This window comes from Saccostrea cucullata, unplaced genomic scaffold (genome assembly GCF_032062105.1).
Source record: "Saccostrea cucullata isolate Sc308-1 unplaced genomic scaffold, CSIRO_AGI_Scuc_v1 ctg3633, whole genome shotgun sequence".
In the NCBI taxonomy this organism is placed as follows: Eukaryota; Metazoa; Mollusca; class Bivalvia; order Ostreida; family Ostreidae; genus Saccostrea; species Saccostrea cuccullata.
In genome coordinates this window covers 1-11,354 of record NW_026931962.1, presented here as the reverse complement: position 1 = coordinate 11,354, position 11,354 = coordinate 1, and the positions used below count along the sequence as shown (strand labels likewise).

The following is an 11,354-nucleotide window of genomic DNA, read 5'->3' as shown; positions in this document are numbered from 1 at the left end:
CCATAATTGACAGAGTTATGCCCCTTGGACTTAAAAAAATTCCAATTGTTTGCAGTTTCCGCTCATTTTCTTTGGAGAGGTTGCACATATTGAAATGGAATTTAGTATACAGATTAGTCAGAAGAATATCTAGGTCAAGTTTTGTTTTGGGTACGATCGCACCATAATTGACAGAGTTATGCCCCTTGGACTTAGAAAAATTCCAATTATTTGCAGTTTCCGCTCATTTTCTTTGGAGAAGTTGCACATATTAAAATGGAATTTAGTATACAGATTAGTCAGATGAATATCTAGGTCAAGTTCTGTTTTGGGTATGATCGCACCATAATTGACAGAGTTATGCCCCTTGGACTTAGAAAAATTCCATATTTTTGCACTTTCCGTTCATTTTCTTTGGAGAGGTTGCACATATTGAAATGGAATTTAGTATACAGATTAGCCAGATGAATATCTAGGTCAAGTTCTGTTTTGGGTATGATCACACCATTTTTGACAGAGTTATGCCCCTTGGACTTAGAAAAATTCCATATTTTTGCACTTTCCATTCATTTGCTTTGCAGAAGTTGCACACAATGAAATGGAATTTAGTATACAGATTAGTCAGATGAATATCTTGGTCAAGTTCTGTTTTGGGTATGATCATATGATCACACCATTTTTGACAGAGTTTTGCCCTTTTGGACTTAGAAAAATTCCAATTTGTGGGGGAGGGGGGCATAAGTGTTTTACAAACATCTCTTGTTCCTTTTTTTTTTTTGAAATAAATAATATGTCCTTCATCATTTGTTCTTTGACGGTAAAAATAAATAATTCAACTCAAAAAAATTACCAGCTCATCCCAACCCCATCCCACCCTTTTGGAATCAAAATATTATGGTCGTCAATTTCATGTTAGCTCAACATGCATTTTGAGTACGAAAGACTGGTAACATACATAACGTATGGAATAATAAATATGTCGTATCCTATATTTTGAAGGTCGAAGTTGCAAATTTATTTTGATGTCGAATTTGTGCTGGTTTCAATATTTTAACTATGAATGTCACCACGCACCAATTTAAATTCATGGAACTAATTTTAAACATTTATTGAACAATTTTGCTCTATATTATTATCATTATATAATAATTCATAGCAGTTTGAAAATAAACAGCCGAAATAAAACGACGATTCAAAATGTACGATACATGTAGGTCAACGAGATGGGTTGAGGTTAGTTCACCAGATCAGTCTAGAGCAATTCTAAGGTGAAAACTGAGCACGATACTGAGAGAGAGGTGTTAATATTGAGAATACCGGGTTCAATATGGAACACTCAGAGCAATATATGGCACACTCAACCGCATATCTTTTATGGTACGTTACATAGATTTAGCCTTTGTGAGAATTTACAAATGACCTCTAGCTCACAGCATGCAGATTTTTTCTTGGAAAAAAAAACCCATTAAATTATAATTGTATGTAGTCAAGTGCTATATGCTATATAATCAATTAATTTTTGAGAGATAGAGTTAAATTTGAACTCCTTTTTATATTCCACAGGCACTTGATTCTGTAATATTTTTTTTTTACCTTAAACTTATTTTTTTTTTAATCATGTTAAAGGTAGATGGTGTATCACGCCCCTTTATAAGTGGGTCGAACATCAAGTGTTTATACGTTCCGTACATAAAACTTTGAAGTGAATATTGAGAGCACAAGGAAGAAACACGTGTCAATATTGAGAATACTGGGTCAATATTAGGATCATTGAGGTAAATATTCAGAACTGAGTTCGGATTCTGCTGTAAATATAGAGGACGTTACCATTTACGATAGCATTCAGTGGGGGAAAATAAGATTTTATGTAACGTATTAGCAGCACATAATTTAGGCGTTTTCTGGTAGAAAGCTTAAAAAGTTTTTGTGTAGTTATTTTACGTCCCTCCAAAAATATTTCTTCTATAATGTTAATTGGTAAACGAACACCGACTTTTGTAGCGAAATTAACCCTCCTTCTTATTTGAAAAGAAAGGTACATATTAAATAAAAAATACTCGAATTCTTAGCATGCCATGCCTAAATTCTGATGGCTGACATCAATTTCCTTTTTTATTTAACATGTTTAAGTTTTAAAGATTTCTTCCTCTACCAGCTCCCATTCCCCTGGGACACTAGTTAGTTTTTTTGAGGATGGATTTTCAGTTTTACAGGGATATGTTTTTTAATATGGTTTGTCGATCAATTTTTTTTCTGGAGAAAAATGATTAACATTGCAGCAAATATACCACATTTCCAGCAAATACCACCGCTTGCTAAAAACCTTAAAAAGTATTCTATTATTTCCGACTGTTTCTTGTCCAAGCTTGAAATATATCATATAAAAAATATTATTTTAATTTAACCCTTAAATGCCCCCCTGTGCCTTCAGTCTTTATATTTACGTAAGAAATATCGATTATAATCTTCTTTTCAGACAACCATTTTAATTACAATTTCTGTTCTATTTAACGACTTTTCATCATTTCATTGATGATGTGTCTTAATTGAGGTATTTAATTGTCCTTCATATATTCACCATGAACTCGTACACAGATCTGGATATTCACCCAGTGCTCCTTGTATTTATACCCATACTTTTCATCTTGAATAACAACTGCCTATATTTTTCTGTTCTAATTTAATTTTGCTCAATAGACTTCAATGGTTAACAGGCGCGGATCCAGGAATTTTTTTTTCCGGGGGGGGGGGGGTCCACCCCAATAAAAAAATCCACCTCAGAAATTTGTTATTGACAAGCAAAAGAAAAAAAAATAATTTAAAAAAAAAAATTTAAAATAAAACAAAACAAAACCTAAACTAATTGCTCGAACGTGAAAACCCTATGTGGTGGCATCGTCGCAAACCACGGCCAAAATGTAGGAGAGAGCTTTATGCCGACTCCGGACCGTGACTTGAGACGATGATATGGTGGTGGTGGTGGTTGGGGGGACTTTTGACTTCTAATGCTTTATACCTATTACTTTTCATAACAACTTCACAAAGGTCCGCCTTTTCAAGAGGGGTCTCCGTTTTCTAGGGGGGGGGGGGTCCAAGGTCACTTCTTCCTTGGTTTACTGTATCAATTTAATATCTCTGCAAATTCCAGGGGGGGGGGGGGTGTCTTGACCCCCCCCCCCCCCCGACCCCTCCTCTAGATCCGCAAATATTAAATATAAACTCCAATGAACTGTTGGAAAATTTAAAATAAAAAAAATTCCATTAGAATCAAGTATATAGATAAAAACAGCCTCCTTTTCAATAAAAAATAATAAATTAACTTACTTTGTCCCTTGTCGTTGGTCATTTGCAAAATTATTTTTTGTTTAAAACATTCTGACTGTGCAAAAAAGTACTCTGTTCAAAGTTGATATTAAAAGATGTTCGAGTTTCTGACTGATAATATCTATGGGGGTTTTGGAGACCTATCTTGGAATTCCCATGGGCACCAATTGCGTCCCCTTTTTAACATATCTATTTTTGTATTCATATGAAACAGACTTTGTTCAAATTCTAAAATTTAACAATTGCATGTTATTTCCATTTTATGTCCATACGATATATCCCGGTGAGATTGAAATAAATGATACCACAGAGTCTGACACATCTGTTTCATATTATTGATTATTTTTACCAGAAATTGACGTTATTGGTAATCTAACAACAAACCTTTATGATAGACTTAATGACTTTTTAAACTCTAATATTTAACTTCCAATACTTATGTGGCAATTTAATATACTTCTATCACCTGCATACGGGGTTTTTAGCTCTCAGTTGATTCGATACGCAAGAGCATGCTCTATACGTATGAACATTTTCTAAAACGAGGAAAGTTATTGACAAACAAGTTGATAAAACAAGAATATCAACAGTCTAATTTAAAGCAATCATTTCCTAAGTTCAAGGGTCGATGCAATGACCTAGTTTGTCAGCCTAGCCTTGTAGAGATATGTGCTTGCTCTACTCTCAATTCGTCTTGTTTCCGTGGCCTTTTAAAGGCTTATTACTGCTCTTTCTCTTCATATATCACTGAAAAAATAAAAATATTCATTGATTTCCCCAATCATTTTATTATTGAATTCAGAAATGACCAAAATATTTTCTTGCAAACAAAAAGTATATTGATCAGTTGGTTTCACAGGTCCATTTTAATGTGGATAAGGTGCATAAAAAAGGACAGAATTAACGCAACATTGAACATTCAGTTATTATCATGAAACATTTTTAAAAATCAATATATCAAACCTTTTAAAGTTAAATTTCATTCTGAAGAGTTAGAGAAAATTGTCCATGCATATATATCTAAAGAAACGAATTTAACCACATTACATTTCTTTAAAATTTTAAGTAATGACCCCCTTCCCCTTTAAAGAAAATCCCGGAAAATATCAATATACAAACACATTAAATAAGATAAAACAAAACAAAAGCCAATAAACAGAACAAAACAAAGCAATCCAACAATAACACGTCTTTGTTCATGCAAACTATCACTTCATCATGTACAAAATTGTTGGAAATTAAATTATTGTATGTTTGGTGTATCTGCAGGCTTTATTATATGTTAAAGTACGTGTAACTATATATACGCATTGAATTGCATTCTGCATCTTACTTCATTTAAGCAGCATACAACATATGAGATGTGTTTGTATTCTATACTATAACACCTCCCTCAGCCGCAGGACTGACAGTCTCCCCATTCACAATACCCTGTACTGTTACAATCAGCTTCAGAGGTTATCGAGGAACAATCACACTCCTTGAATCTATATACGTCACACAAATTATCGAGGAACTCTAAAAAGAAAAGAATAATATTTTTTGACAAGTTATACCGTGAAGATAATTTTTAAAACACATAAACATATAATCATCTCTGTTTGCATGTTTCTCTGTTGTTTTACAAGCAATGCAATCAAAAAAAAGAAAAAGAATGCCTCATTTCATAAAACTATGCAATCAAAATGCTTGTAGTCATTTGGTTTCCCCGTTCGTGAAAATAACTTTACCATAAAAATTGTCATAACCACCCCTGCATTCCTCTAGATCCGCCTTTGCTTCCTCCAGTTCTGACCGTTTTTGAGCCAAGGCCATACTGCAAACTTCTGACCCCAGCTTTTCCTTTTCATTTTCACATTCCCTTATTTCTGATCTTAGTCTTTGTACTCCAACTGAAAGAGCTGCAGATGGTACGCTGGCTAGAAAAATGTGGTGAAGTATCACAAAAAGTATAATGAAGTTATGATCAACAAAAATTCAAATTCCTTTTTATCTAACTTGAGTCAAAGGCTCAAAATTTGTCCTTTGGATATGGTCATTTTAAAACCTTATTTTAAATAAGTCAGTTAAATCAGTAAAGGTAAAACTCTAGTGAAACCTTCTTGACATATTTGTTCAAATCCAAACCCAGGGAGGGTGGAACAGCTTTGGGCAATCTAAGTTTTACATACTAGGAATTATCTGAAGGGGGAATGAGGTTATGACTAATCATAGTTATATGGAAAGATCAGGTAGTGTAGATTCACTTTGGTGTAAAACATGATCTCGAGGGTTAGAGTAGGGCTATAATAGGGGATCCAGGGGCGTACTTTTTTTTCGAAAATGTGTTAGAAGTTTGAATATACGTACATTTTTATTTACACTATTAAATACTTTAAAATACAGTATGTACATGTAGAATCATACGAATGCTGAAAGTCATAAATCGGAAAATTCACGAAATTTCTGTCCAGAATATTATAATTTTTATATTCTAAAACCCCCAAAATCAATTTCCGTCTGGGGGCTTCACCCCCTGAACCCCCCACAAGATCGTTCAAATCATGGCCTCGGGGATGGATGTGACACAAGGAGGGATAAAATTTTTACATAGAAATACACCAAAAAAAAACTCTTAAAAAACCATCCTTTTCAAGCACAGCAAAGATATATGTAGTCGTTTTTATATACGCATATCCTTAGGAAGTGTTGATTCAAGTTTGATAAATTCACGACTCACTTGGGTAGGTTGAGGTTTAAGAAGGGGATTAATGTTTTATATACAAAAGTATATATGAACAATCTTAAATCTGAAACAAGAATAGTAGCAGTTTCGTGTAATGTCATCATTTTAGTAAGTTCTACGGTCGAAACAATGACCTTGTCAGTAGATTCATTTTATCAATAAGTCAAATGCTGATCGACTGACTTTTTTCATTCTAATTGTTTGGCCATTTTATACACAATGGATTGTCGAAGAATTTTCCCGTTATTTCCCGATCATGACAAGGAGCACACGACAGGTCCGGTCGGCAGGGGATGCTCACTCCTCCATGACACCTGATCCCACCTCTGATGTTTTGGAGGTCCGTGTATGCTCTGCTCCTATTTTGTATTGTTAAATGGACTTTTGAACTTCAATATTGTTCATTATCTCATATATTTCATTTTAAAACCGTCTCAACCAAAAACCTTGATTAGCTTTATATATATGCAAGCTGCCCTTTTCAAAACACTGGATATTATCATGCTCAGAGAAGGCATTTTAATGCCTGCATTACTATGCATATTATCTATACAGTCCAAAACTCCAGAACTGAAATATGGCGATACCAGGTCCTTACGTTAACCAGGTCAAAAATCCATTTGACCAATATGAATCGGAAACAGGGCAAGCAACTCTTCAATTATCAGAATGGGAACGAGGTGCCATGAAAGAGTGAGCACCCCCATGCGACCGATCACACCTTCCGTTTGCTCCTATTTATGATCAGTCAAATAGAAAATCCAAATGCAGTTCAATGACTATGAAAATAATGGCCTAAAAATTAATATGAAAGTCATCATTCAGCATTTTGACTTGCTGATAAATTGTAATTGCTGACAAAGTCATTGTATCGACCATAAAACTTGCAAAATGATTATATACTTCAAGCAAGAAGTTTCATCACCAAAACCCCATAAGCAGGTGATATTGCTACAAACGAAGAGAAGTTGACAGAAGTTGGCATGAGGAAATTGACGGTATCTCGTTAATCATTATGTTGTTTGATTCCCATTTCCGTATTTTTCTGGTAAAATGTCGAAATATTAAACAGAAATGTTCCTATTACAACGATGATAATGTCTAAAATCATAAAAATACTCATGAAAAATTTTGACCTCACGTAAAAGTGCATAATTTTCTTATCATTCGACTAATTTCGGGTACTTTTTGTGTCCCCCTTATTCCAGTATCTATTCTTAAACTTTTTTATAAGAAGAAAAGACTTGTTGGATTTCACTACTGAATATTTCAGGGGGTCTTTGTTTTGTGTCTAATTCACCGACTTGAATCAATTTGACTATAGATTTTTCAAAATCGGTCAATATTTGTTATTTTTTACTTTTTGCATTTTATAGGATTGTTCATTGCCTAAATATGTCTACTAGTATTCATTTAATAATACCTGAAACAAAATCTAGTCATGAAAGTTATTCAACACTTACCGATAAACCCCACAGCACCCAGAAGTCCGAGAACCGGTAGTTCGGAGCCGGATTGTTCAGGAATCTGCGGACAGATGTATCTCACGGAGAGTAGAAGAAAGGCGACAGAAAGCAAAATTTTGACCATGCTTAGTAATTAGTATGGTATGTATATTTCCTTATATATTTATTAATATTAATAACACTTTTACATATACAGAACGGTTTATTACTCGTTTTATAAGGTATATATACAAGGCAAATCCTTAGTTCCCTCAAGGGATTAACATGATGCAAGATCTACATTGTTGAAGCTAACAAGTTAACATGTTACATTTATTTATACTTGTTGCCGTCTGAAAATTTTTTATTATAAACATGTATGTAAAAAAAACCCACATCCGATCAAGCATTGATTATGTAACAACAAACACGAATGTAAAAAAGGTAAAGAAAACAGGCAGTGACCGAATTTGCAAATCCTTTCTTACACAATACAAACTGTAAACAGAGGAACGGATACCTTGAAACCTCAAAACTGAGATCAGGTGCCCAGGAGGAGGAAGCATCCCTGTCGACAAGATACTCTTTGTATTGAGAAGGTAAATGGATTTATTCGCAGTCTAACATGTCAGTCAAATATACAACCCATCGTCTGGTTGTTTATTCAGAGGAGGTCAAATGTAGTACTCAGTATGTTGTCATTATCATTGGGCAATTGAAAGTTGTTAATTAGTGAAAGATAGCAACTTCTTCTATTATTTGTCAAATAAACATTTTTCTAAGTGAGAGGAAATGATTGTTATGTCCCCGCTTGAAAAGCAGGGGGTTATGTCATGTATGTTGTGATTGGGATGTCCGTCTGTTTGTTTGTCCGTCTAGTTGTTCGTCCAACTGTGAACACTGAGCTCACAAAATGATACGTACCCACCCTCCATGAAACTTGTAAGTCATTGTGACGTAGGCAAACCAGGTTATACAATTTAGTTTCAGTCTGTTATCCAATTCAAATGATGATGTTATAGCAACCAAAATTAAAGTATATTGTCAGGCTGCCGCATTTATAGTCAAATGTTTTTGTTATACCTTTTATTTACTTATTTCAAATTATCTCCTGACATATATGCATATTGTGATGGAAAAAACCACGTACTCTGCGATTGCTTAATGTAAGTGGTTCAGTATACTATCATTCCCTGGTTGAACATGTCGAATTAGATTTTGGATGACGGAAAAAAAAAAAAGGAAAATAATGTTATACATAGTATTGATTTATATAGGAAAATTTTTTAAAGGTATATAAGAGCATATAGAATATATATGATGCACTGTCAACTATAACATTTAGCCTCTTAATTAATCTATAATCTAAATATATATGCAACATTTAAGCATATTGTATAGAATTTGAAAGTATAAGATGCATAATATTTGTAGAAAATTGTACAATTTACAAATTAAATTTACATTTGTATTGGAAGGATCGAGTTACAGAATTTTGAACTTGTTGTCTTTCCATAATCAAGAGGGTCAGCTTTTACGGAAGTAGATAAACCTGTACAATCTGTGAATTTGTGTTTAAGGCCGTTTAATCCATTTAATGTGACCTACATTAAGACCTAGGAGCGTAATTTACATTTGACTACATCGCAAACATTTGTGCAGGTTTTCATTCTGTGCGGTGTTTTGTATTACACTGTAGTCTGTTCTGGTAAGTGTTGTTTATGTTTATTCATATATTGCGCAATATATGAATCTTATTATGGAAGCTCAGCTGGGTTAGACTTATCACAATAATGCATGCTTGTGGACAGGTCCTTCTTTTTAATGATTATTGATAGTTATTTATTTATATACCGGGGGGGGGGGGGGTAATTTTTTTTTATCATTTAAATTACTACTTCATCTACATGTTTCTAATCAAAAATCGCATCGAAATAATAAAGTAAAGGAAAAAATCTTTTAAAAATTCCATGTGAAAATAATGGCCTAAAATGTATGAAAAACATTAGTTAACATAAGACGTGTGAAGACAGAATGTATTTGCAAAGAATGTCATTGTATCCATCAGTTTTAAAGAAATTGCAAATACTGACTCTAAACAAATCTGTAGAAATCCTTGTATAACACCTCAATATTGTCAATAGTATGTCTCTTCACATAAGACCTTTGAAATAAGATCGTTAAAACACAAATGGTATCATGCTTACAACACTGTAGCAAGAGACCATTGACATGTATGGCCACAAACACAAATGAATAGAAAAAAAAGATTTGAAGATCTACATCAGCTTCTTTGTGATTGAAATAAAATTAAATCATGTAAATACATAACCAAAAAATGCAAACATTATCATAACAAAAAAGCATTTTTGACATTCAAAAATGTAGAAAATGAAAAGTTGATGATGAATTCATTCTCAAAATTTCTTGTAGAGAGGAAAATAGACGAAAACATCAACTTACCATCATGGTGTACTTATCTCTCAATGTACAAACCATTTTGACGGGACTTACCATTGGTTACCTGGTGTATTACGTCATCAAACGCATGCGGTATCGTCTGCCACCAGGTCCCTGGTGCATACCACTTGTTGGGCATTATAAAAGTAAGAATATTTAAAAAATTCTTTTAATTTAAATCATTAATGTCCAAAATGGTTCCTGTGTTGTGTTTTCGAAATTTATTTTATAAATTGTTTAAACAATTGTTCAATTAAGTTATAATTGCGATATATTTATAAAAAGGATTCTTAATGTACATTATATTTTACATTAATTTATTTATCAATATCAATAAGACACACATTTCCAATTTTGGCGCGTCATTAATTACTGAATTCATTTTGCTGGCATTAATAATAACAATGAAGTCTCAAAAGTAAAAAGAATATCAAAAGCCAGTCATTTTTTAAAAGAAGATTTTCTTAAAATTTATTGCTTTCAGTTTACGCCTCAGTTGAAATTCATAAGAAGATTGCAGAACTTTCTAAGAAATATGGTCCAGTTGTACGAATCTCATTTGGTAAGTGTCATTATTATACTATGGTTATTATATACAGAACTGACTGACAGTAAAAAATATCCTTTAAAAATCTTAAAAGCTTAAAAAAAATATAATTCAAATTGGTAACTTTATTTATATATGGATTTATGTTTCTTAGCCTTAGTAAAGAGCCATCTTCTTCTTTATTTGTGATTTTTCTCGCTGATGTTCTATTGACATTATACATTAACATTTAAAAAAAAATCATGGAATCAAAGACGAAATCCCATGAAGACAAAATCAAATGTGTTAGGAAATTACAGAAAATTATGGCGAATTTATTCGTGTTCTTCTTTCTAATTATATCTTCTTTAAACCATATTTTCAAGACTGAATTTAAGTTTCTACCCAATATTGTTTTAAATCCCTGATAAGAATGGCAAAAAGCTGTTTAATTATATTCAAAATCATAATGCACCTTTAACTTTTTTCCAAACCTAAAAGGCCCAAAGATGTGGATTGTTCTGAATAATATTGACGTTACACTGGAGGCAATGGTGAAAAAGAAAGCAGATTTTGCTGGGAGACCGAAAATCAATTCAAGTACAATAAGTGTTCCTCTGCATTATAACTATTGTCAAAAAATATTACAAACAGCATGTAAGAATACAATTTAGCTAATATGTTCAATTTTGAAAATGTAGTTGAGGTATTTACTGAGGGTGGAAAGGACATTGCATTCACAACCTATTCGCCTACGTGGAAATTGCACAGGAAAATAGCAGGCAAAGCTTTAAGGTATTTCTGTGAAAAATATTGATACATCAATTGAAATTGAGCGACATGGATCTCTTTGCAATCTTTGGTGTCTTTGCAAGTCTATGGAGTTTAAGCTGCT

The 11,354-nt window shown here is 33.0% G+C and overlaps 2 protein-coding genes across 3 annotated transcripts; one reads left to right on the top strand and one right to left on the bottom strand.

Annotated features, from left to right (window-relative positions):
- Positions 1-4,155: 4,155 nt before the first annotated feature.
- On the bottom strand, positions 4,156-7,622 carry LOC134234116 (uncharacterized). The gene is made up of 3 exons (XM_062716175.1): positions 7,492-7,622; positions 5,034-5,222; positions 4,156-4,821 (listed from the first exon to the last, which is right to left on the bottom strand). The coding sequence occupies exons 1-3, from the start codon at positions 7,616-7,618 to the stop codon at positions 4,697-4,699; spliced, it is 441 nt and encodes a 146-aa protein (XP_062572159.1). The 5' UTR covers positions 7,619-7,622; the 3' UTR covers positions 4,156-4,696.
- LOC134234117 (cytochrome P450 1A2-like) lies at positions 7,549-11,290 on the top strand. 2 transcript variants are annotated; one of them, XM_062716177.1, is made up of 5 exons: positions 7,549-7,635; positions 9,907-10,079; positions 10,418-10,495; positions 10,961-11,059; positions 11,161-11,290. In XM_062716177.1, the coding sequence occupies exons 2-5, from the start codon at positions 9,941-9,943 to the stop codon at positions 11,274-11,276; spliced, it is 432 nt and encodes a 143-aa protein (XP_062572161.1). In that variant the 5' UTR covers positions 7,549-7,635; positions 9,907-9,940; the 3' UTR covers positions 11,277-11,290. The 2 variants fall into 2 exon arrangements, with proteins under 2 accessions (XP_062572161.1, XP_062572160.1); XM_062716176.1 differs by lacking the exon at positions 7,549-7,635 and adding an exon at positions 8,997-9,181 and having other exon boundaries at positions 9,909-10,079.
- The last annotated feature ends 64 nt before the right edge of the window (positions 11,291-11,354 follow it).